The sequence below is a fragment of the Hoplias malabaricus genome, chromosome 14 (genome assembly GCF_029633855.1).
Source record: "Hoplias malabaricus isolate fHopMal1 chromosome 14, fHopMal1.hap1, whole genome shotgun sequence".
Classification (NCBI taxonomy): Eukaryota; Metazoa; Chordata; class Actinopteri; order Characiformes; family Erythrinidae; genus Hoplias; species Hoplias malabaricus.
The window spans coordinates 7,680,916-7,707,477 of record NC_089813.1 but is presented as its reverse complement, the minus strand read 5'-3'; the positions used below and the strand labels follow the sequence as shown (position 1 = coordinate 7,707,477).

General features: G+C 43.9%; 1 protein-coding gene across 2 annotated transcripts; it reads left to right on the top strand.

Annotated features, from left to right (window-relative positions):
- The first annotated feature begins 1,033 nt into the window (after positions 1-1,033).
- Positions 1,034-25,837, top strand: LOC136665872 (rho-related BTB domain-containing protein 2-like). Of its 2 annotated transcripts, none has more exons than XM_066643696.1 (10): positions 1,034-1,326; positions 8,555-8,756; positions 8,883-8,986; positions 11,065-11,250; positions 11,493-12,436; positions 15,703-15,821; positions 16,931-17,081; positions 18,664-18,752; positions 18,905-19,010; positions 19,133-25,837. In XM_066643696.1, the coding sequence occupies exons 1-10, from the start codon at positions 1,322-1,324 to the stop codon at positions 19,339-19,341; spliced, it is 2,115 nt and encodes a 704-aa protein (XP_066499793.1). In that variant the 5' UTR covers positions 1,034-1,321; the 3' UTR covers positions 19,342-25,837. The 2 variants fall into 2 exon arrangements, with proteins under 2 accessions (XP_066499793.1, XP_066499794.1); XM_066643697.1 differs by lacking the exon at positions 1,034-1,326 and adding an exon at positions 4,386-4,852.
- Positions 25,838-26,562: the final 725 nt, after the last annotated feature.

Below are 26,562 nucleotides of genomic sequence, written 5' to 3'. Positions count from 1 at the left end.
GAATCGAACCCACAATCCCCTGGAGCTGTGTGACTACGACACTACCTGCTGCACCACTGTGCCGCCCACATAGACAAATAGATTGTAAAACTGTTTCTTTCCATTGGCCGTTAGGATACTAATATGAGGTAACAATGGGATAATTAGCTGCTTATGTACGTACAGGGACTCCAGGACCCAGAAAATCTCTATACAGTCTCAAGTTTTCCAGGTCACCACTAGTATTTTCAAGAGACTTGATCAAACGTCTTATTTTGTGTTTCATGTGACTTGGAAATAGCTGATAACTTTCAAGAATTTTCCAATTCATCAGTAATATTCCCTAGACTTCCAAAAATGTCCTTAATTTCTTAGCTATATGTTATGATTTAAAACTATTTTATATTTGATCACTAATATCTCCAGAACATTTGGCTCCATTTAACATTTGTTGTTTTCAATAACTGTAAAAGACGATTGAACATTTCGTTACATTCCAGGACTGAAAAACTATTTTACAATTCTACCCAGTAAACAAGGAACGTCCCTGGACGTTCAAAATAGGTCTAAAAGTAGTCTGTCCGTCAAGGACATATTTTAAACGTCAATGGACGTCCAAATTCCATCTTAATAAGTTAGTTAAGTGGTGACCAATCAATAACGTCAGTGGACGTCCAAAATGCGTTTTATACAAGTAATTTATTTCGGGACCAATTAATAACGTCAGTGGACGTTCAAAATACGTCTAATAGTCGTCTTTTCAATGTCTGTGTTTGGACGTCTTTTCAACTTTCATTTTCAACTTTAAGAGAACGTTGATTAGACGGCAATCATTACGTTATTTCAACGTTGAATCAACGGCTAAATGTCTACAGGGTAGGTTTTCACAGAAATTGTGGAACTATAGAACCCGGGATCGGTTCCTGTGCTCTGATTGGCTGGCAGTAACTTTGCGTCCAATCCCAGGCCGGGGGGCGTGTCCTGCCTGAAAACGGGTGCGTAATGAACCCCCCCGTGATGTGCGGGTGTGTAATGAATGAGGGCTGAGGGCTGGTGTGTTTGGCTAACTGTGTTTAGCATTAGCTCGGCGTTGAGAGCACAGCCGAGCAGAGAGAGGTCCGGCCTCGGCGGAGGAGCGGCTTCTCTCGAGTCCGCGTTCGTGTGAACGAGAGAGCAGCCCGTGAAACCGGAGAGAGACCGCGTCTGAGCTCCGTTCTCCCGCCGCCGAAGATGACGCTCTACCGCGACTCTGCTCCGCGTTTCGGGGCGAAATCAGCCCACGGACCTCGCTCCCCCCTCCCGCCTCCGTACTGCAGCCTCGCCGCTGGAACTCTTCCCCTCGATGCGGTGAGCCAAGCTCGGGATTAACGGGATAAACTCGGGACTAGTCCGTCATTATGATTCCTGTTAGACTCCAGTTAGGAGAGAGGCTGCTTTCTTTCTTTTTTGAAGGATTCACATTTAGGCGACGTTTGTGTGTTATTTTCCTGGGCGTTACGTAACTTCTCACTGTAACGTTAACAGTAACATTAACGTCAACTGTCACTGCATAGCGTAACGTTATCATCAAAGGTAACCATGCCAACATCAACTGTAAAATCCACAGTGACTTTAATGTCAACTGTAACAACAGTGTAAACAGTAACTACACACAGTAACATTAAAATCTATTGTAATTTCACACATGTAACATAACTGTAACATCTATATCAACAAACATATTAATGAGATACTCAACTGTAACATCATTATCAATAGTAATGTTAACATTAACATTAAAGGTCAGTATAATCTCTAACATTCACATTAACATCCACATCAACTGTGATATCAATTGTGAATGTGTGAGTGTGTGTCGCCCGGTGAAGGACTGGCGCCCCCTTCAGGGTGTGTTCCAGTTCCACACCCACTCCTTACAGACAATGAGTTAATGTTAACTTCGTCTCCACCATGAACTTATGTAACATTAACAACAACTGTCACTTTTAACGTAGACGTTAATTCATATATAATTACATCCATGAAGTATTACAGCGAGCCACGCCAGAAATTATGAAGTCATTTGAAAGGCTTTAAATGATTATTATTGAAAGTTGCAGCACTTCTCCTTGCTTCTTTTCCCTTGATTTTTCATGTGTTACAGCACTCAGGCTTTCTCTGTAAGACCTCTGTGTAGAGAGACAGCTAAACACAATTTAACACAATAATAATCATGATGATAACAATAAGACACCCATGAAAGAGGGAGCTCAAGGTTACATTAGTGCAGGTTTGCTTTTACCCAAATGGAGGGATGTGAGAGAGGGGGGAGAAGTGCTTGCGTCAGACTCTCTCTGCTAATCAATGACAGCGGTTTTTTGCTGAATGTATAGCGTTGTAGTCCTGGGAGTGCTGAACTGTACAATGCGAAGCCCCAGCGGTGTTCGTGTACGTCCAAATCAAACTCTGCAAGAGTCGGTTCAACACTGCGGGTGTTTCTCAGCTCTGGGAGATTTGCTCTGTGTTGTTTTCTCATTCCTGCACTTCTCCAAGCAGAGTTTAGACTTTCCCTTCCTCTGCAGCCATTAGTTCAACCTCCGGAGGGGGCACATTTTATGGAAAACAGAATTTCCCTTTGATTACTTCTAAATAAGGGTTTGATTTACTATGTATTAGCACTAAACAACTTTGGGGAAACATCTAATTGTTATTTTTCTGAGACTAATGTTTCAGTTGTGTTTTAAATGAATTCAATCAAATTAAACTGAATTGAATTAAAGTGGTGTATATTTCTGCATTGAGATTTAATTGCTGAATTCACCAGCTCTGTGTTGTCAGCGTACACATCACATTTGGAAATGAAGACAATGTTGAAATGATTGTTCACACAGCTCAGGTCATAGCTGCACAAATACACCTCCTCTTTGGCCTCTGGGCTACACCTGTTCTTGTTGAATTGTATTGAGTATTGTTTGGACTTTTGACACTAATTGTGTTGATGTAACTGCATCTCTGTGGCGCATTCGGCTGTTAACTGAAAGGTTGGTGGTGCAGCAGGTAGGTGTCGCAGTCACACAGCTCCAGGGGCCTGGAGGTTGTGGGTTCGATTCCCGCTCCGGGTGACTGTCTGTGAGGAGTGTGGTGTGTTCTCCCTGTGTCTGCGTGGGTTTCCTCCGGGTGCTCCGGTTTCCTCCGGGTGCTCCGGTTTCCTCCCACAGTCCAAAAACACACGTTGGTAGGTGGATTGGCGACTCAAAAGTGTCTGTAGGTGTGTGTGTGTGTGAGTGAATGTGTGTGTGTTGCCCTGTGAAGGACTGGCGACCAATGATTCCAGGTAGGCTCTGGACCCACCGTGACCCTGAACTGGATAAGGGTTTCAGATAATGAATGAATGAATGAATGAATGAATGTGTTGATGTAATATGGGGCCGAACAGTTTGAGCGCAAAATGTAATGATGATTCCGATTTAAATTGAGATTGATTTCAGGCCTATGTTTATAACTAAGGAGATCAGGCTCCTACATTGTAGAGTGTACAGTGCCAGACTGTGCTGTGGTTGTTGTGTACATAGCAAAGAGCTTAGTTGCCTCTGATGGGCCTGAATCTGTTTTATAGAAACTAAATATTTGGTGTGTTCTCCCAGTGTCTGCGTGGGTTTCCTCCTGGTGCTCCCGTTTCCTATTGCAGTCCAAAAACACGTTGGTAGATGGACTGACTGTACGGAAAACGAATGATACATTCAGTCCACGAATTCATACCGTTGACATTACAGGGTTTATAATTCCATTTTCTCACAGTGTTTAATTCACTAATGAGACTCTACTGGATGGGGGTGGTTTGTGATATGCATGTACTGGGCTTGGATGCAGATTGGTCATCTATAGCATTGACTATCATAACTAATGAGCTGCTCATTTCCCTTAATTCATCTCCATGGTGCACAAATTGTGACACCACAACGTTTCACACTGTTATTTATTGGAAGTGTTACAAACTCCTGAAACAGGTCGTTTAACTGATTACTTTTATACTGTAATTAGAAAAGTCCCTGTCTCAAATAACGGCAACACTTAGCGTAACACTGTCATAACCATAAACGTTACTGCCGTGCTTTATTGAAAATGCCAGCACTATTACAGATTGTCCATAAAATGGCCCAAGTCTCAACATAAGCGATAGGAAAGCTCGGATCTTGTGTGAAGGATGCTCTTGTGAGTGGTGCTCTAATAATAGCCGCACCTTTAGTGCCCATACTTGACAAAAATAACCCACAGAGGCAACGTGATACTGTCCGCACAGACGCTGCCGAGGACCTGTTGCTCCTCAGTCGGCCCGAGTCACCTTCAGATCCTCCCACTGATGACTTAGCAGAGTTTTGAGCGTTGCATCCCTTATTTCAGATGAGCAGGGAGGGAACGTGGCTTCTTAGCTCCCTTTTTAAAATCCCACGTGGGCTGTGTCGTCTATTCAGACGGAGCGCTTGTGCGGCGTTGTTTATCTATGGCTTTTAAGCAGAGAGATGAGGAGGAGGCGGAGCTGAGCTGGTAGTGGCCACGTTGTTTTCTTGTTTTGCACATGGCTCTCTCCACAGAGCAGAGTGCGCATTGCCCAGCTGTTACGCAGCCGAGTGAGAATAAAAGGCAGAAGACAGATGTTCCTGACCCCGCGGTCTTGGGGGTGGGGGGGGGGCCCAAATGAGACGAGGTTAGGGACGCTGATTGGATGCGGGAGACAAGCTGCTGGTAGTAGACGGGAGTAAAATCCGTCCGTCTCCTTGGTAACCACAGACTGGGCTGCAACACCAGCAGCCTCCATTTTCATAAGGCACGAGGTAAGGAGACGGTTCTCGCTTTGGAGCTGGGGGAAGACATCTCCAAGATTAGTTGCATGAAGGTAAAACGCCAGCAGGACCGGATTATTGCTTATTTGTAATAACTTTGGACAGTATTTGTAATAGGATTATAATATGACACACACTGTTTATTTGATATCGGGTTCGTAACGTTAGGTATATTGTATATTAGCAGTGTCTGAAGTTTTGACGTTGTTGCGGTCGTACATTTAACGTAGAACTTATTTACTATATGGTGTGATTTACATAAATATAATCACGTATAAAATATGACTGGCCTTTTTTCCATATATGGTCATGGTTAAGTTGCATTACACATCTTATATTAACACTCGCATCTCTCTCTGAGTCTCCTCAACGAAGATGGAGTAGTGTGTATAGCGAAGGTCTGAGTGGAAGGGTTAATGGTGTGGAGATTAGTTGTGGCTAATTGCTTGGCTAGAGGCGTAGATTAGACAGAAGATCTGAACCCGAGAAGAGGAGATCACATGTTAATCAGAGTCCCAGTCGCAGCTAGCATATGCTAATCAGGAAAAGTAGCTGTAGGTGTGAGATGTCTCGTGTGAACCTACTGATCATGGCCAAGTGACAGGTGACTGGAATATTTCTGAATTATTCTCAAGTTTAATTCACACATATTTCAGAAAGTGGAAAAGCCCCGCCTTTGGAAAAGACACTTCAAAGCTGATTGGTCGCTCTGACCATTGATTTGTAATATTTAAACCAATCAGAATGATGCACTAGGTACGTCCTCTCTTCTCTGTTTCTCTTCCCCAGTGAGTGAAGTTCTGGCTTCAAAGATTGTTGGAGTGAAACAGATATATTCCTATTCTCACTCATCACTGAGGTACTGTTTCATCTGGGCGTGAGTCATCGTGCTGGGTTTGATGATATGAATGGGAAGGGGCTGTAATTGAAGATGAAGATGTTTACTGCTAAAGGATTTCTGTCTGAGATGAGAATCTGTTTCCTACAGTGTGCAGTCATCACTGTTACTGCACCACACATTATTCCGTACTGTGTTGTCAGCTCTCTCTCTCTTTCCGCTCCACGTATCGTCGCTGTCCAATAAAAAACGTGCATCTCCATTTTGAAACAGAGCCTCTGCCCTTCACATTATGGTAAAACCCCAAAGACGAATGACCCAATAGAAATGCTCCAAAATGACTTGCCATTGTCTTTTTACACTGTTCATAAGGTCCTTCCCTTCTCCTGTAAAGTTGATATCTTGTGAGATAAAGGTTTTTAATTGTTTGCCGCTCCACTGTGTTCGTTTGGTCCTTTAAGGGAAGACAGAGGTTGTTATTAACGTAAGTTCCAAAGCCTCATATGACCATTCAGGAGTAACTTAAAACACAGCAGCCGAGCACTAGAGTGCAGTTCGATGAAGCAGACGTCCGAGCGAGATGCAGAGGATCAATCAGAGCGCATTCTGCTCTGAAATTGCATCTACCGTTATTACAGAAACTGAATCTGCCGCTGAAACCGAGACTCCTTCCAGTGTAGACCTTTTAAAAAGGGCTTTTGTGCCATGAAAGAAACCTGAATGAAGGCTAATTTAAGCCGTGCCAGTGAGGTAACACTGTATGATTTAAGTGCTCACTTTCAGCGCGATATAAAGACTTTAATTGCCTTAATGTTAAAAGAGCTGAATGGCTTTGAAGCATTTTTTTTTTAGTAAATTTCCAGAGGCAAAAAAAGATTTATTCCATTACACTGAACTCTACCGAATGTAGCGTAGAAAGGACTAACGAGTAAAGGTTATACACCGATAGATCCACAGTGATGAGGTATATGCGCAGAACACTGTAAAGTAAAATAGTCCTTATATAATACATAAAGCCATTATCCAAGCTGTTTAAAATGGTACACTGACATAACTGTGTTATCGGGATCCGTCCATTAGCATTGTATCCTTCTGACATTGCATGACCCGTCCGGTGTGTTTGATCCAGGCTCTGTTGCTTTAAAACATTTAGTTTAAGGTATCGACTGTGCTAGAAAGTGCCAGCAGCCATAGCACCTGAACAGCAGGGCATGACATGATTGGATGGGAAAGCTTTGGTGGCTGCGGAAGGCGGTGTTGATGGAGCCAATAGGGGGCGCTCTCCTCGTACCCCCTTGAGTCTGTGTGGATCCAAGTGCTTGAGTTTAGGGAACGCTGGACTGAACAAATGGCACCGACCTTCGCATGAAACCAATGTCCTAACTCTCTTAGGTCATAAATGGTCCTGGATCATTTTCTCCAAAAAATCAAAGTCAGGGTGTGACCACAGTTTCTGGTCACTTCTGGCCTCCTAATCATACCCAGCTTGAATTGAACTGGCTCAGTCAGTACCTCTCATTTACGGTCCGTTTAATAGCTGGTGGGCGGCACGGTGGCGCACAGCTCCAGGGGCCTGGAGGTTGTGGGTTCGATTCCCGCTCCAGGTGACTGTCTGTGAGGAGTGTGGTGTGTTCTCCCTGTGTCTGCGTGGGTTTCCTCCGGGTGACTGTCTGTGAGGAGTGTGGTGTGTTCTCCCTGTGTTCGCGTGGGTTTCCTCCGGGTGACTGTCTGTGAGGAGTGTGGTGTGTTCTCTCTGTGTCTGCATGGGTTTCCTGCGGGTGACTGTCTGTGAGGAGTGTGGTGTGTTCTCCCTGTGTCCGTGTGGGTTTTCTCCGAGTGACTGTCTGTGAGGAGTGTGGTGTGTTCTCCCTGTGTCTGCGTGGGTTTCCTCCGGGTTCTCTGGTTTCCTCCCACAGTCCAAAAACACACGTTGGTAGGTGGATTGGCGACTCAAAAGTGTCCGTGTGTGTGTGTCTGTGTTGCCCTGTGAAGGACTGGCCCCCCCTCCAGGGTGTATTCCCGCCTTGCGCCCAATGATTCCAGGTAGGCTCTGGACCCACCGCGACCCTGAACTGGATAAGGGTTACAGATAATGAATGAATGAATTAATTAATAGCTGATGTATGGTGAGTGTACTGGCCTCGATCAGCTGCCATCACATCTTCCAGTTGGATTCTGGACACTGGTGGTTCAGGTGATTTCTTAATGCCCCAGAAGAATGTGTCTAGAAAAGCACTTGATACTTAACCGAATAGATACTTTCATTAATGTATTCTTGCCATAATTGTAGTGCCAGTTATCAAAGTAAACAATAGTGTTTTTGAGTGTTTTGTAGCTCGTGTTATGTCTAAATTAATTTGGTTGATTTGCCTGGTGAGCTGCCCTCAGAAAGTTGTTTATTAGAAGTCAGCGTATCAGATTAGAGCCAGTGATTTATTTCCTCTGAAACAGAGTCCTCTTCAGGGACCTGAGGGTTTCTGCTGAAAGACTTCAAACAGCTCTCCACATGCTCCAAGCTCTGTTTAAGATTCTTAAAACTATATGAGCTGCAGTGATTTCTCCGCAGAATGTGTGGAATGCAGAAGGAGCGGAGGGTAATTACAATTGATCCTCTATACTGCTGTTTCTCCATAAGCTGTGTTGGTTTAGAGGGTTAGTGCCAGGTTATTATAGAGATCAATTATAGAAGGGGTCCTGAAGGACGGTGGGAATGTGACCACGGCCAGCTGGCCCTTTGATCTTATTGATTTTTTTGGGTGATATCCATATCCCTCGAATCCCATTATCTTCACTTGATTGCTCATTATATTGCAGTGTATTTCCTTTACAGTAAGTAAATGGTTAATGGGTGCCCCCCCCCCCCCCCACACACACACACACACACACACACACTCTTATGTGTCTTTTCTCTTTCCAGTCCCCGTTTTATGGATTCTGATATGGACTATGAGAGGCCAAATGTTGAGACCATCAAGTGTGTGGTTGTGGGGGACAATGCAGTTGGAAAGACCCGGCTCATCTGTGCCCGGGCCTGCAATGCCACCCTGACCCAGTATCAGCTGCTGGCCACACATGTGCCTACTGTCTGGGCCATAGACCAGTACAGAGTGTGCCAAGAGGTGAGGAGCGTCTGCGTTTCTGTTTTTCTCAGTTGAAGGAAAAGACTTTATCCATTAGAAATTATATTCAGCTTTAATACAGTTACTCTTGTAAATCCCTGTCCATTGGTGTGTTCGTCCAAACAGGTTCTAGAGCGTTCTAGGGATGTGGTGGATGATGTCAGTGTATCCTTACGGCTCTGGGACACTTTCGGAGACCATCACAAGGACCGTCGCTTTGCTTATGGCAGGTAAGCTACAGCTCTTGCAGATCAGTGTTGGTGTAGTTCCTGAATATTTTTATTTTTTTGTAGTGACTGAATAATAAATCTGGGCGGCACGGTGGTGCAGCAGGTAGGTGTCGCAGTCACACAGCTCCAGGGACCTGGGGGTTGTGGGTTCGAGTCCCGCTCCGGGTGACTGTCTGTGGGGAGTGTGGTGTGTTCTCCCTGTGTCTGTGTGGGTTTCCTCCGGGTGACTGTCTGTGAGGAGAGTGGTGTGTTCTCCCTGTGTCTGCGTGGGTTTCCTCCGGGTGACTGTGAGGAGAGTGATGTGTTCTCCCTGTGTCTGCGTGCGTTTCCTCCGGGTGACTGTCTGTGAGGAGAGTGGTGTGTTCTCCCTGTGTCTGCGTGGGTTTCCTCCGGGTGACTGTGAGGAGAGTGGTGTGTTCTCCCTGTGTCTGTGTGGGTTTTCTCCGGGTGACTGTCTGTGAGGAGAGTGGTGTGTTCTCCATGTGTCTGCGTGCGTTTCCTCCGGGTGACTGTCTGTGAGGAGAGTGGTGTGTTCTCCATGTGTCTGCGTGGGTTTCCTCCGGGGGACTGTCTGTGAGGAATGTGCTGTGTTCTCTTAGTGTCTGTGTGGGTTTCCTCCGGGTGACTGTCTGTGAGGAGTGTGGTGTGTTCTCTCTGTGTCTGCGTGGGTTTCCTCCGGGTGACTGTCTGTGAGGAGTGTGGTGTGTTCTCCCTGTGTCTGCGTGGGTTTTCTCCGGGTGACTGTCTGTGAGGAGTGTGGTGTGTTCTCCATGTGTCTGTGTGGGTTTCCTCCTGGTGACTGTCTGTGAGGAGAGTGGTGTGTTCTCCATGTGTCTGTGTGGGTTTCCTCCGGGTGACTGTCTGTGAGGAGAGTGGTGTGTTCTCCATGTGTCTGTGTGGGTTTCCTCACAGACACGTCATGTGTTCTCCCTGTGTCTGCGTGGGTTTCCTCCGGGGGACTGTCTGTGAGGAGTGTGCTGTGTTCTCTTTGTGTCTGCGTGGGTTTCCTCCGGGGGACTGTCTGTGAGGAGTGTGCTGTGTTCTCTTAGTGTCTGTGTGGGTTTCCTCCGGGTGACTGTCTGTGAGGAGTGTGGTGTGTTCTCTCTGTGTCTGCGTGGGTTTCCTCCGGGTGACTGTCTGTGAGGAGTGTGGTGTGTTCTCCCTGTGTCTGCGTGGGTTTCCTCCGGGTGACTGTCTGTGAGGAGTGTGGTGTGTTTTCCATGTGTCTGTGTGGGTTTCCTCACAGACACGTCATGTGTTCTCCCTGTGTCTGCGTGGGTTTCCTCCGGGGGACTGTCTGTGAGGAGTGTGCTGTGTTCTCTTTGTGTCTGTGTGGGTTTCCTCCGGGTGACTGTCTGTGAGGAGTGTGGTGTGTTCTCCCTGTGTCTGCGTGGGTTTCCTCCGGGTGACTGTCTGTGAGGAGTGTGGTGTGTTTTCCATGTGTCTGTGTGGGTTTCCTCACAGACACGTCATGTGTTCTCCCTGTGTCTGCGTGGGTTTCCTCCGGGGGACTGTCTGTGAGGAGTGTGCTGTGTTCTCTTTGTGTCTGCGTGGGTTTCCTCCGGGGGACTGTCTGTGAGGAGTGTGCTGTGTTCTCTTAGTGTCTGTGTGGGTTTCCTCCGGGTGACTGTCTGTGAGGAGTGTGGTGTGTTCTCTCTGTGTCTGCGTGGGTTTCCTCCGGGTGACTGTCTGTGAGGAGTGTGGTGTGTTCTCCCTGTGTCTGCGTGGGTTTCCTCCTACAGTCCAAAAACACACGTTGGTAGGTGGATTGGCGACTCAGAATGTAAGTGTAGGTGTAAGTGTGTGAGTGAATGTATGAATGTGTGTGTTGCACTGTGAAGGACTGGCGCCCCCTCCAGGATGTATTCCTGCCTTGCGCCCAATGATTCCAGGTAGGCTCTGGACCCACCGTGACCCTGAACTGGATAAGGGTTACAGACAATGAATGAATGATAAATCTGCAATATAAAGTGTTAATGAGTACATTCCTTAGATTAACATGGAGTGGTTTTGCTTTAAGCTGCCATTACATTTGCAGAGTGTCACGTAATGTAATGTCATGTGACTATTCCTGGCAGGTCTGATGTAGTAGTGCTGTGCTTCTCCATCGCTAACCCAAACTCCCTGCACCACGTGAGGACCATGTGGTACCCTGAAATCAAGCACTTCTGTCCCAGAGCTCCAGTCATTCTGGTGGGCTGCCAGCTGGACCTGAGGTACGCTGACCTGGAGGCGGTCAACAGGGCTCGCCGCCCGCTGGCCAGGTGAGACCATCTCCTTTTACAATGGCAGGTTCTGGTATGCATGCCAGCAACAGCTACTGCATTTCTCATTACTATTACGAGTAGAAGAATACGTAGTTATGCTCATTCCCTAGTACGGTTATATTTAAAAAAGACATTGGACCTGCTGATAGACTACGTCTGGAGCAGCCTTGTGATGTTCAAAAACTTGTTTAAATTTTCATGTTCAGTTGGTTAAGTTCCTTTATCTTTGTGTATTTCAGACCCATAAAATCCAACGAGATCCTGCCTCCAGAAAAGGGCCGTGAGGTGGCCAAAGAGCTCGGGGTCCCGTATTATGAGACCAGTGTCGTCGCCCAGTTTGGAGTTAAAGACGTTTTTGACAACGCCATTCGTGCCGCTCTCATCTCGCGGCGCCACCTGCAGTTCTGGAAGTCGCACTTGCGCAATGTGCAGCGGCCTCTCCTCCAGGCCCCTTTCCTCCCTCCTAAACCGCCTCCTCCCATCATCACAGTCCCTGCTCCCCCTAGTAGCATCGAGGAGCACCCGGGCCGACTTCTGGAGGATCCTCTATGCGCCGACGTGATCCTGGTTCTTCAGGAGCGCCAGCGGATCTTTGCTCACCGCATCTACCTGGCCACAGCCTCGTCCAAGTTCTATGACCTCTTCCTGGCTGAACGCCGTGCTCCTGAGGACAATAAGAAAGAGAGGGACCGGCCACGGCCTCCACTTTCCGGTCGGGAGCTGCTCATGAGGGCCGCCAGTTTTGACGTTTGCGAGAGTGTAGACGAAAGAGACCGGGCCAACCTTCGCGCTTGCACCAGCGACGGAACCCTCAAAGGAGGCGAAGGAGCCCGTCTGCTGCCTGCATTCAGCCGGGCTTTTGTCAGTGTCCAAGAGGAAATGGTGGATGACCCAGTGACGTTCAGCTCCAGGCAGATGACTGTTATCCACATGGACGCCTCAATGCAGCCGGGGCCGTTCAGAGCCGTGCTTCGCTACCTGTACACAGGGAAGCTGGATGAACACGAGAAGGAGCTAATGCAGGTTGCTCACATCGCTGAGCTGTTGGAGGTGTTCGACCTGCGCATGATGGTGGCCAACATCTTAAACGATGAGGCCTTCATGAACCAGGAGATCACCAAGGCCTTCCACGTGAGACGCACCAACCGGGTTAAAGAGTGTCTGGCAAAAGGGACCTTCTCAGGTGAGCGGCAATGAATGGTGAAATACTGTTTAAAATTTGCTAGGTATCAGCCGCCATATTAAGAAAAGGAGTGCATCAAGTATCAGAGTCATTTGACACGCCTGTGACATGCTTTGGTCAAAATACCACAAGGATCAAACACCACATCAGTGGTCTCCCCTCTCTAAACAGCCCTACAGCCCTGTACCAAACATTTGGTTTCAGCTCCTTTTCCTTTAAACTCACAGCTCAGTTCAGTGCGAGAGGTCAAGAGCGAGGAGCAGAAGATCTAGATTTTAGCAGATTTTGCTCAGTTGTCTATTTTGTCTATTCCTGTTTTCACCATGTTTAACAAGTGCTCTTATTTTTCCACGCTTGTTATTTGTTTTATTCGTTGTACCCACTCTCTGTAGTGTTATTTTAATGTGGATCTAGTCCATGTTTATATTTTATAAAGGATTTGTATCAGCACTGGTGTTATTTACAGATATGTATGGAACAATATTTGGAATTGTGTGGGTAAAGTAGATTAATTTTTATTTGGCAATTATTTCTGAATTTACTTATTTTATATAAGTTGCATTAAGGCTTGACTGAAATGAAAAATCAGTGATTAGTGCCAATACAGTAATCCCTCGCTACTTCGCAGTTCATTTTTCGCGGATTCGCTACTTAGCGGGTTTTTTCAAAGGGGCTTACGGCCACTATATTGCGGATATTGAGGGAAAATCTAGGAAAACCGTGAAAGATGAATAGCCAATAGTATTTTTTTTTATTATTTACATGTATTAGACTGGGCCTGTAGGTGACAAAATATATTATTTACAAGTATTTCTTACGTACAGTACATGTATTGTTCATGTCCATATCCGAGTGAAATTTACTTACTAAATCACAGCTTTTTTGTTTTTGATTATTGGTAATATAAGCTGTTATATATTATTCTTTTTCTTGCTACAATAATTTATGTATTTACTGTTTTAAAAAGGAGAACACACCACACTCCTCACAGACAGTCACCCGAAGGAAACCCACTCAGACACAGAGAGAACACACCACATTCCTCACAGACAGTCACCCGGAGGAAACCCACACAGACACAGGGAGAACACACCACACTCCTCACAGACAGTCACCCGGAGGAAACCCACGCAGACACAGGGAGAACACACCACACTCCTCACAGACAGTCACCCGGAGGAAACCCACACAGACACAGGGAGAACACACCACACTCCTCACAGACAGTCACCCGGAGGAAACCCACTCAGACACAGGGAGAAAACACCACACTCCTCACAGACAGTCAACCAGAGTAAACCCACGCAGACACAGGGAGAACACACCAAACTCCTCACAGACAGTCACCCAGAGTAAACCCACGCAGACACAGGGAGAACACACCACACTCCTCACAGACAGTCACCCAGAGTAAACCCACGCAGACACAGGGAGAACACACCACACTCCTCACAGACAGTCACCCAGAGTAAACCCACGCAGACACAGGGAGAACACACCACACTCCTCACAGACAGTCACCCAGAGTAAACCCACGCAGACACAGAGAGAACACACCACACTCCTCACAGACAGTCACCCAGAGTAAACCCACGCAGACACAGAGAGAACACACCACACTCCTCACAGACAGTCACCCGGAGGAAACCCACGCAGACACAGGGAGAACACACCACACTCCTCACAGACAGTCACCCGGAGGAAACCCACGCAGACACAGGGAGAACACACCACACTCCTCACAGACAGTCACCCGGAGGAAACCCACACAGACACAGGGAGAACACACCACACTCTTCACAGACAGTCACACAGGAATGACTCTATTAAAGAAACTGGTAGGATATCACATGTAGTTCCAGCTGAAAAACATTATAGAATGACTATTTAATGCTAAGGGTAGGTTTTTAACAGCACAGGGAGGCTTTTAAAAGTCCAAATACTCGTTAAATACATAAAAAATATCTTTCCTTTACTTCGCGGGAATTACGTGCGTTTCAAGACCACCCGCGAAAAACGAGGGATCACTGTAGTTATCTTAAGGGACTTAAACTTTTGATTATTGGTATAATGAGCTGTTTTATATTATTCTTTTTCTTGCTGCAATAATTAAATTATTAATTTACTGTTTCAAAAACCACTATTCTAATTTTTGACGTGCTATTTCTTGATTTAATGTAATCAGCACCCAGTAAACAAGGAACGTCCCTGGACATTCAAAATAGGTCTAAAAGTAGTCTGTCTGTCAAGGACATATTTTAAACGTCAATGGACGTCCAAAATCCATCTTAATAAGTTAGTTAAGTGGTGACCAATCGATAACGTCAGTGGACGTCCAAAATGCGTTTTATACAAGTAATTTATTTCGGGAATAGTCGTCTTTTCAATGTCTGTGTTTGGACGTCTTTTCAACTTTCATTTTCAACCTTAAGAGAGCGTTGATTAGACGGCAGTCATTACGTTATTTCAACGTTGAATCAACGGCTAATTGTTTAGTGGGCAGTGTATATTAATGCTCTGTTTGTACTATCCCTATGTCACTGAATTTTCCTTCTGTGTCTCTTTATTGTGTCTCACTTTTTGCAGTGTTGGATTACTTTGTAACGCTTAAATGCATTTTTTTTAAAACGTCCACACAGTACATTTTTGGTTTGTACAGCAGAGTTGCTATGGGAATTTTTTTTTTTTATCCACATCTTTCAGCAGAAGTCAACATCATCTGAGACACAAGCAAACTCAATGTTCCCGTATCAAGCTCATTTTTTTCCCCCTCTACCTCATCATGAAATTGAGCAACTCAGTCATCCACCCCCACAGCGCCCGACCGGTCTTCGTATTTTGCCAGCTGGCTTTTTAAGCTTATTTAATCAGAAGCCTTTCGGGAGAGCCAGTGATGTTTTTCAGCATGTTCAGGGTTTGAGGGGATATCAAGCTGCTCCTCCAATGCTGACTTGGCTTTCTTGCAGTCCTTGCATAAGCACAGAAATTTCGTATTTATTTATTCTTCACTTCACTCCTCCATCAGCTTTTAAAGAATATTGACGGAGGGATTTGTAGACTGCCAAGATAATGACATTTTAATCAAATCCTCACCAGTGTCTCAGTGACCGATACTATACTAAGAGAGACGCTACATGACCTTGTCATCCTCGCCCTGTTGGAGCCCTTAAGTTAGAGGCACGTGTTTATTGTTTTAACATGGATAAATGCGTCATCCTATTGCCATTAACGGTTATCTATCTTCATATTATTCCAATGTGTGGCAGATGTGGTGTTCAAGCTGGACGATGGTACAATAATGGCCCATAAGCCTCTGCTCATCTCAAGCTGCGACTGGATGGCGGCCATGTTTGGAGGACCCTTTGTAGAGAGCTGTACAAAAGAGGTATACCTTGGCTCAGTTTTTCTATTTATTTATTTATTTTTCATATTCAGATGTCTGCTGTTGTTTTCTTTTTTTTCTTTTCTGTATTAATACACATTTCAACTTCTGCTTATGAACAAAGTTTCCAGTTTAGAATGTGTTTACTGTCGTGAAGTGAGAAGTAATGATCAGTATGGACTCCTAAGACCAGTGAAGTTGCTGCATTAAAAGCTGTGATGCACCCTGTGGGAGAGATTGAATCCAAGTGTTTGCAGTTGTTTGTGCTCCTGGGAGGTAGTCACTTTTTTTTTCTGAGAAGAATTGGTTCATTGTGTGAAGTTAGTTAGCTGTGGTTGACCAGTGGTTTCCAGCAGTCACACGCCGTAGGAAGTGAAAGAATCATTTGACTCTGGGTGGGACCTAAATTGTATTAAAATCAAAGCCCTGGAGGTTCTCTGTCAGAATTAGCTTTCAGTGACTGTGTGAACGTTTCCAATTGAAGTAAACATTCAGTACCATACTGTAATGACAGCAGCATCACAAACCCATCAACACAGGTGTCTGGAATGTACTTTATATGCTGCTGTTGAAACATTTAAAAGAAAATAATGCTGTGCATCTATTTGGAAGACTTGAAATAGATGTTTTTTCTGCAAATATGACAGCTACATTAGAACACACACACAAAGCCACTGAAACTATCAAGCATTCATGAATTCCTGCTGGAGCCACTTCATTGCCAGTCCATTAGAGCTTCACATAGGGCACAGCTTACTCTCTGTCAACCAGCAACCACCACATTCCTGCTATCATCTACTGTTGAATATTTTAGTATCCTAAGGTTGCTGTGGCCACCATAAATCCACACTGGCTTCTTTTGTGACCTTCTTTTGTGTAGGACAGGCCAGGTGAGTTATCACATTAAACTCTGCTGGCACTGAGCATGCATTAACGGTGCCAGTGGGGCTTGGTACAGCCTTAGGTCACAAAAGAAACCAGTGTGGATTTATCGTGGCCACAGCAATCTTAGTGGTTTGTTGTAGGATATTTAAATATTGTTGTCATGTTATTGTGTTTGTTAGTGGAAAATTAATTCGAAACCTCAATACCGTGAATGTTTTGTTTCCCAGGTGTTGTTTCCAAACACTACCCGCAGCTGTATGCGCGCGGTGCTGGAGTATCTCTATACAGGCCGCTTCTGCTCTCGCCCTGATCTGGATGCCATGGAGCTCATTGTTCTCGCAAACCGTCTCTGTTTGCCTCACCTGGTTGCACTGACAGGTACACACACACACACACACACACACAGATACAAACAGGAACATCAAATCACTAGTAAGCGACTTAGCTGCTGTGAGCTTTCCTGAGCCAGTAATGCATTTCAGTGCCTGAGTCTTATCAGCTGCAGACGCTCAAATCTGCGCTCAGTAAAGTTAGACTCTCCGTCCACAATGACAGAGGAGACAGGATGAGATAGGGGCTGCTAATAGGCAGGATGTTTCTTTTACAGGAAGATGGATGTAAGTCCCGAGAGGGCTGATAAAGGACTGCTGATGTTTTTATTCTTTAAAATGTAATCAATAAGATGTTTTCCATGACATGAAAATAGGGCTTAACATCATAGTTTTTACATCTAAATTACAAATTGCAGGAGCTGTCGTTTTAAACACATCCTGCTTTAAACATGATTGTTTTAACATATTTAAATTGGCTTATTTATTTATTTATTGTTTTTTTTTTTTTTTTTTTTTTTTCTTCTCCCCCACTTTTTCCCCTCATGGGCGGCACGGTGGCACAGCAGGTAGTTGTCGCAGTCACACAGCTCCAGGGGCCTGGAGGTTGTGGGTTCAATTCCCGCTCCGGGTGACTGTCTGTGAGGAGTGTGGTGTGTTCTCCCTGTGTCTGCGTGGGTTTCCTCCGGGTGACTGTCTGTGAGGAGTGTGGTGTGTTCTCCCTGTGTCTGCGTGGGTTTCCTCCGGGTGACTGTCTGTGAGGAGTGTGGTGTGTTCTCCCTGTGTCTGCGTGGGTTTCCTCCGGTTGACTGTCTGTGAGGAGTGTGGTGTGTTCTCCCTGTGTCTGTGTGGGTTTCCTCCTGGTGACTGTCTGTGAGGAGCGTGGTGTGTTCTCTCTGTGTCTGCGTGGGTTTCCTCCGGGTGACTGTCTGTGAGGAGTGTGGTGTGTTCTCCCCGTGTCTATGTGGGTTTCCTCCTGGTGACTGTCTGTGGGGAGTGTGGTGTGTTCTCCCTGTGTCTGCGTGGGTTTCCTCCGGGTGACTGTCTGTGAGGAGTGTGGTATGTTCTCCCCGTGTCTGTGTGCGTTTCCTCCTGGTGACTGTTTGTGAGGAGTGTGGTGTGTTCTCCCAGTGTCTGTGTGGGTTTCCTCCGGGTGACTGTCTGTGAGGAGTGTGGTGTGTTCTCCCTGTGTCTGTGTGGGTTTCCTCCGGGTGCTCCGGTTTCCTCCCACAGTCCAAAAACACATGTTGGTAGGTGGATTGGCGACTCAAAAGTGTCCGTAGGTGTGAGTGAATGTGCGTGTGTGTCTGTGTTGCCCTGTGAAGGACTGGCGCCCCCTCCAGGGTGTTTTCCCGCATTGCGCCCAATGATTCCAGGTAGGCTCTGGACCCACCACGACCCTGAACTGGATAAGGGTTACTGATAATGAATTAACTTTTTCCCCTCATTGAACCTTTATATCCTTTAGAATATTTCAGCAAAATGGTCAGTTAAATATTATAGGAGGGAAAACTGCAATCTGCTGTGAGACATTATTAATAAATATCATAATAAGTGTATCGCCTGTTGAATCAATGTAACTGTAAAGTCACTGCATTTCCTTCTGTGTGATGAACTTCATTGTGTTTCAGAGTTATACACTGTGACTGTGCTTATGGAGGCGGCCATGATGGGAGCTGATATAGATGGAGATGTGCTGATTTATCTGGAAATGACTCAGGTAAACACTGGTTCTAAATGGGCAGTAGCATTACAGTTAACTTGGCTAATAGAGGCTGTTTCAAGTGAAACACTGGAAGCCCAGTCTGCCTCATTAATGTAGGAATACAGTTATTAGGGTCTTGGTGTATTTTGCATGTGATGTTTTCTCAGTTTCATGGTGCGCATCAGTTGGCGGGATGGTGCCTCCACCACATCTGCACCAACTACAACAGTGTCTGCCGCAAGTTCCCTAGAGACATGAAGGCCAAGTCTACAGGTACTTAATACACCCCTTAAACTTGTGTCTAAAACAGTCGCTGTAAGAGGTGACTTTGGGAATTTTGACTGTAGTCCTGTAGTTTCACAGGATCCTGTCTTATTCTTTCTTACGTCCTCCAGAAAACCAGGAATACTTCGAAAAGCATCGATGGCCCCCCGTGTGGTACCTAAAAGAAGACGACCATTACCAGAGGGCCCGTAAGGAGAGGGAGAAAGAGGACTACTTGTACCAGAAACGTCAATGTAAACGCAAGTGGTTGTTCTGGAACCTTCCATCTTCACCTTCCTCCAACTCCCCCTCTTCTCCTGGGTCTTCTGCCATCATGTGATTGATCCTCAAAGGTCTTGTCGTGCTGGTGTGAGATGGGACGTGAATGCACACCTCGGCAGCGACACACAAGCTCATCTGTCCATCGTCCGGCCGCTGAGCAGGAATCACCAGATCACACAGGATCAGGCACTGAGGGCTTTTCTTCGTTTCAGTTGGTTAAGAGTATCTACCGACATAAGACACCCGCTCAGCAGTACAAAGGCTGAAATGTATTTGAAGCTTTTCATTTGGAATGGAACCAGCTGGTGAAAAGTGCTAAATAACGCTACTAATAACTGCTAAGAAAGCACATTTCAGCTACAATAAGAAGGACATCTCAGTTTTGACTCCTCTTCCATTTACAATCATTGTTTTCAGAGAGAGGAGTGCTAAGATTTATGAGCTAATGTTTGTTCCACCAGTACAACAACGGTCATCAACAGAATGGTATATTAGACTTATTCAACCCAAACTATCCAATGACACTGAAATCAAATAACGTGTTGCTATTTTTTTCATTCTGTTGTTGTGGAACCATGATGTTTACTGTTAATCTTGCCCAGCTGGCCCTGACCGTGACTTTGACAGTGAATTGTTTATGCTGCTCACTGTGTTCTTTTTTTTTTTTTTTTTTTGTGATGACCTTAATGCTCCTATTTTCTCATTGTAATTGGACCTGCATTTACATGTTCCCTCGACAACGTGGTCAAGGTGTAAATTGGATGTGGATAGTGGCAGAACCAACTAAACCACTATTAAAAATGATTCAGCAGGAATATTCAAGTGCAGATGAGCACCCTTACGACCAAATGGATCTAATCCCAAAATAACTTTAAGTTGCCCAATGCCCTAAGTGAATGGTCACACAGTTTGGAATTTTAACATCCCAGTAAACATTTAGCCGTTGATTCAACGTTGAAATAACGTAGTGACTGCCGTCTAATCAACGTTCTCTTAAGGTTGAAAATGAAAGTTAAAAAGACGTCCAAACACAGACATTGAAAAGACGACTATTAGACGTATTTTGGACGTCCACTGACGCTATCGATTGGTCACCACTTAACTAACTTATTAAGATGGATTTTGGACGTCCATTGACGTTAAAAATATGTCCTTGACGGACAGACTACTTTTAGACCTATTTTGAACGTCCAGGGACGTTCCTTGTTTACTGGGATGACACGTAATCAACGGCTTTATGCTCAGAGATCCTGTGTAGCACTTGCTGCAGTTTTTACCAAAGTAAACTCTTAAATGCTTTGCTTCACGGGTACCTAACCCTGCTCTTAGAGACCTGCTATGCAGCTTTAAGGCTAGAATTGATCAATCTAGGACGATTGAAATATAACAGTATTGGCCGCATCAAACGTGAATTCGAAACTTTTCTCAGTGCTGTTTTATACTTTCTATTTATTCCACTGAAGCTGTGACAAAAAATATTTATTAACAACTCGTGTGAGTGATTTTAGTCTTGAAATTAAAACAGCCTAGCCACCACTTTCTGTTAATATATGGATATTACACTTAGCAGTAACTGAGTATCTAGTTGTTACCGCTCCAAAAACAGTACAGAGCATGCTGTTAAATAATGAATTCATCATATAAAAGTAGACCATTTTGGAGCAGTTTGTTAACTACACCAGTCCTGGCACTAATATTAAAACATGTTTGAGAATCTCAGGTAGTAGGAAAGTCTTAAAAGAAAAGAAACGAAGGTCTACAGAAGCGCTGATCTCCAAGAGCAGGGCTGCACACCCTTGTTTTACTTGGTGAACGCTGCATGAATTCTAACACTGGAGATTCATACGTAGGCTCACGGGCAGGCCTGTGACTAGCTCTTATGTAGATGTTTGCTGTCATTTGCAAACAGTATTCTTATCAATGTAGAAAGCAAAAGTTTAAGCTAAAAGCTAAAAAGCTAAAAGCTTAAGACTAGCTTCTATAAGACTTTAGTTTGAGCTGTAAAATGTAGAACTCCATGCAAACACAGAAGAAATATTACACTCTGAATGAGGTAGTGCTTAAACGCCGATAAACCCGTATATCAAACGTAGTAATGAAATACCACTAAGCAAAAATGCTTTAAAGCGAATGTGTTTACACTGCTCGGTCTGAACCCCTGTGAGATGGGTATATTGCAAGCATGGTGTGTATGGAGTAGTATAGAACTGAACAGCTTTGCATATGCATCTTCTAATTCAGCTGATTTCTGATTGCACATGGGCTGTGATCTTTGTTATTGTACTGATTTGTAGGAATGACCTCTAGTTAAACCAGAAGACGATAAAGCATCTACAAAAGCAGCAGGTCCATCCATGTTGCTGCACTTCAGAGTGGAACATACCTTTCATTCTACAATAATCATAACATAGTTCCCATTCTCTTAGCTAATGCACAGAACAGATCTTTCTTTCCTGCATGTAGCCAGGTGGCATTTGCACACACATTTCACCTTGACTTTTCAGATGAACACAGAGAATGTCTGTTTGCTTTTCTGGTTTTAATAATCAGAGAAAGCCTGCAGAAAAAAGTGAACCTTGCAGAGATGCCGGGTTGTTTTTGACAGCTGCAAAAGCATGAATGGTGTGTGCTCTGTTCCTACGAGGCATGTATGGCCTGGGGCTACGGCGAGAACTCCTTAACGGCATGTGCCAAAACATTCAGACCTATCCGTAGTATGTGTGCACTGACAAATGCAGTTGGGTTTGGAGATTGGAAATAGAATGGCTACTGAATGAATCAAAAAGGGTAAATACCAGCACAAAGTCAATGTCACAGGGCAGTTTGTTTACACCTGTGAGCCAGATGAAAAGGGTTTTTGCAAAACAACAGTTGTTAATGTACAGGGTGGGCCGTTCATATGGATACACCTTAATAAAATGGGAATGGTTGGTGATATTAACTTCCTGTTTGTGGCACATTAGTGTATGGGAGGGGGGGAAACTTTTCAAGATGGGTGGTGTCCATGGCGGCCATTTTGAAGTCGGCCATATTGGAACCAACTTTTGTTTTTACAATGGGAAGAGGGTCATGTGACACATCAAACTTATTGGGAATTTCACAAGAAAAACAATGGTGTGCTTGGTTTTAACGTAACTTTATTCTTTCATGAGTTATTTACAAGTTTCTGACCACTTATAAAATGTGTTTAAAGTGCTGCACATTGTGTTGGATTGTCAATGCAACCCTCTTCTCCCACTCTTCACACACTGATAGCAACACCGCAGGAGAAATGCTAGCACAGGCTTCCAGTATCCGTAGTTTCAGGTGCTGCACATCTTTCTAGTTTCCATCCAGTAGTTGAAGTGGCTTGTGTCTGAAATCTATCTAAAATCCCGTTTCCCCAAACACACCTTTTCAGGGCATGCCATAGATTCAGGTTTGCATGCCCTAGCTGTTAGGGTTTTTAGGACTACCTCCTCTTTTTATGCACACATGGCCAGACATGATCTAGTAATGTCTGGGAAAACCATTAGAAATGTTGGGCTTAATTAATTAATTTAACAAAGAAAATACTACCTTAAAACATGAAACAGTAGAAGTGTGTTGCTAACGTAACACGAGTGGGTGCGAGCTTCAAGTTAAACCATGACCTGGAACGGCAGGTTTTGTCTATAACTGTTATAATAATGGGTATTATTTTTATTGCTGGTATTAAACTCATTGGTAAGGCACAGCCCACAGCGATCAGTTGAACGGCAGAGTATCATACAAAGATTTGACTGAAACCTCTATCGCGACCTCAATTACAGTTGCTTCCATTTTTTCCATTCCTTTTTAATGCAAATATATAAAGCACTTACAGTTCTGTGTGAATAGTTTAAAAAAGAAAGAGGAAAAAAAAAAACGTTATCTACTCTTTTTGCTGTTATATTTAAATTAATCCCAAAAAATTCCCACCATAATTTGGAGCCGATCAGTGCTGGATTTCAAAGACGACTCGTTGTGGTTAAGCTTGTATTGGTTCAACGAATGCTATTGTGAGGAACATGCTTTAACAGCCAAACACCAGTCTAGATTTGGGAACAGGGGTCCTTATCGACTCAAAGGCAATGTTGGAAATGAAAAATACAAATTTCGGCACTCCGTAAAACTGAAAAGTAGTTTCTACAATACCATAACATTTATAGAATTTTGACATCCAATCCTCGTACAGAATTATTGAACACTGAACAGAATGTATTTGGGGATTAATTTGACATGGGTGACCGAAGTACATGTAGTCAATGAAGTAAAATGACGTTCTGCTGGTGTTTATGATACCATCTTGTTGTAGATCATTCATTCGTATCAGGCTTGAACCAGAAGTGAAACAGGAACTCAATGTCGCTTCTTTTCCTTTTTGAAAGATGTTGTAACCTCTTAGGAGCATCTTCTCACATTGGTGTACAATCCCTGGTGTGTCTGTTTTAACCCGTATGCATTCGGCAACATGTTTAAACCATCACAGCTTTATAACTGTATTATTTGTTAGAGATCTGTGATTATTGTAGAAAATGTTACTGCTGTTACTTTGATGTATTTGTGACAATGATTCTAAACTGTGATTAACAGAGGTGTTATGTTTTAGTCGCGGTGCACTTGGTGGAGATGAGAGTAATACGTCTAAGTAGAGGATATTGCAGACAGCACTGAGTGGATATAATCAGACATGAGTGCATCTGTGCAAATCTGAGACTACCACACTACAGTGGTCCTCAAACTGGTCCTCAGGCCCCCGAGAAGATCCATGTCTTTTTTGTGTGTATTGGGATGAGCGAAACATAGACGATTTAGGGGTTGGGTTTTGGGGCTCAGGACTGGTTTGAGAAACCCTGCGTTAGACCTCGGCTGCTCTCTTTATGAGAAATACTTAACGTGACGCAGCGAACGTGCTACTAAAAACACAATGGGATTTTACGATGATGTTGATGATGATTTTTTTAATGAGACGAAAGTTACTGTAGTTTCAAATGTGATTCGTTTTGAAGGTGGCTTTGCTACAAGTCTTTACAGCACACGTGAGCTAAAACTGTAAATACGTTAACATCACCGTGCACATACAAATGTTCCTAAACCCTTTCTAGAAGAGGTCTAGGATGTCTTTTTCCAAAACTACCAACGCTACATTTATCTAGAGATGTATTTTGCTGCTGTTGCTGTTATTTCCAGAACATCAACACGTTTTGAGCTGAATAACAAATTAAGGGTTCAGGGATGTTTTGAGATTTTTTGTTTTCTGACCTCCAAGAGTTGTAAAATATCGAGAAAACGATTTCAGTTCAAGCCGAACTCAGCGTAACGTTTCCTTTGGTCAGTAATTTGGAATATGACGTATGTACGAATTTCTCAGCAAATCAAACCCTAATCTGCTGCTGCAGAGAAGACACCCCATGCCTTAATGTAAAATAGTTAAGAGACAGTAACTCTACCGTGTGTTTGTACTGAAACATGGAGAATTATCAGACATGTCGTACACTGTGTATGTGTTCATTATATACTGACCGTATTCATGCTGTACATGTGGCGTAGTTGGTGTGTGTTTTGATTGCTTTCAAAATTTGCCTTTTATTTCGTTCTGAAACAAAGCATATTAGAATTAGTGAGAACTGTGTGTGCCATCTGAATGTACCATTTACTAATTGCCTTTCAGACCTTAGAAATGAACAAATTTGCTACTTCATCCACCCCCATGGCAGCCCACGGCCCATCAAATCAATGCAGGGAATTCCACTTCCAATTTGTGTTTTTATTATTATTATTGACTCTATTTCATTCAAAAAGCTATTTAACACTCCGTAGATGCTGTATGTGAGACCAGTGGGTAATGAGGACATCCAATTAGGTGCATGTTGTAGACTTCTTGAGTCATGCTCCTAGTTGTTTAGGGATGTTATCTAATGCTGCTTTGCTTTCTATTTTTTTTTATTTTGTTTTAAATAACTAGTTAAAGATAAATTCTCGCCGACAATTCAGCACTATGCAGCATAATATAAGCAGGCTGAGGTATACCAGGCTCTCCAAAGCAACCATGCACTTCAATGCAGTTTTAAATCTTAAAGCACGCTAAGACTATGTTTTGTATTAGGTTAGGACTGCAAAAAAAAAAACCCTCCATATGTTTAAAAATATAAAAACATAAAGTAAATAAAAAATACAAACGAAACGTGGGCTGACCTCTCAGAAACCTTTGGAGTCCTTTCAAGTGTTTTCGGTGCTAAAGTACCATCGCTGCGAAGAAGCACAAAACCAAAGGGAGAATTAGCACCGCCAAGAGATGTACCTTTGCTGCACAATCACAACTACACTACAGTCAGTCTATCAAGGAGTCCTTGGAGTCAAACAGTCAAATACAAAACTTGAATGTTTTCTCAGTATTTCAAGCCTGGTGTTGACATTTTTGTCATCGGGCAACATTTCTTCTTGGTTTGGTTGGGAAAAAAAATAAATAAAAAAATCTTTGTACCATCAGGAAATGAAAATCTGAAATTGTAGCATGTGTTTCTTGAAATGTGTAAATAGTGTTTATTTAATAAATCTCAATTAGCAGATGCCAAATGTGTTTCTTTAATGTATTGGAGCTTGTTACAAGAACAATTATGTTCATATAACCGGTTAATGATTCCAGTGACAAACCATAGATGTCTTCAAATGTGTAAATATTTATAGGATGCATACAAATACATTTCCGAATGCCTTGCTTGTGTACATTACGTTTAAATTACAGTGTTTTTTTTTTAAATGAAAAAGACCACTGCCGAGTTATTGTCCCTTACAGTCAATAAGATACTATACATTCCACATAGAAGAGCCTGGACTTAACCTTCGTATCTCAAGGGAAATGTAGCTCTTTATTTATGCAGAGTTACAAATTAAAACTGCGTTTCGATGTAAATTATATACCTTACCAACTGTAATTCCTGAGTCAAAACGTGTAATGGTGCATTAACGGTGCATCCAGATTTGCACTATGTATAACAGTGAGGTACTACAACGCAGCATCAAAACACCCCATCCATACCCTGGAGCTCAGCTTCTGCATTTGGAAGAAATTTACAACACTCACTGCACCAGGAGAGCTTCTAACATCTGCAAAAACCAGCCCAACCTGGCATAAGCACTTTCACCCTCCTGCCATTTTGCGAAACCTTATTGAACTCTGGATGCACACACTGCCAGGAGGAGGAACAGCTTCTTCCCCAAAGCTATCATGTTCTTCAACGCTGCCTTGCAGTATTCTTATTCTCCTCAGCACTAGCTT

Bases quoted from the DNA above. Each gene is read 5' to 3' on its own strand.
- LOC136665872 (XM_066643696.1), top strand. The intron at 11,251-11,492 runs GTGAGACCATCT...TGTGTATTTCAG, and splicing joins GCTCGCCGCCCGCTGGCCAG to ACCCATAAAATCCAACGAGA. The intron at 15,822-16,930 runs GTATACCTTGGC...TTTGTTTCCCAG, and splicing joins TAGAGAGCTGTACAAAAGAG to GTGTTGTTTCCAAACACTAC.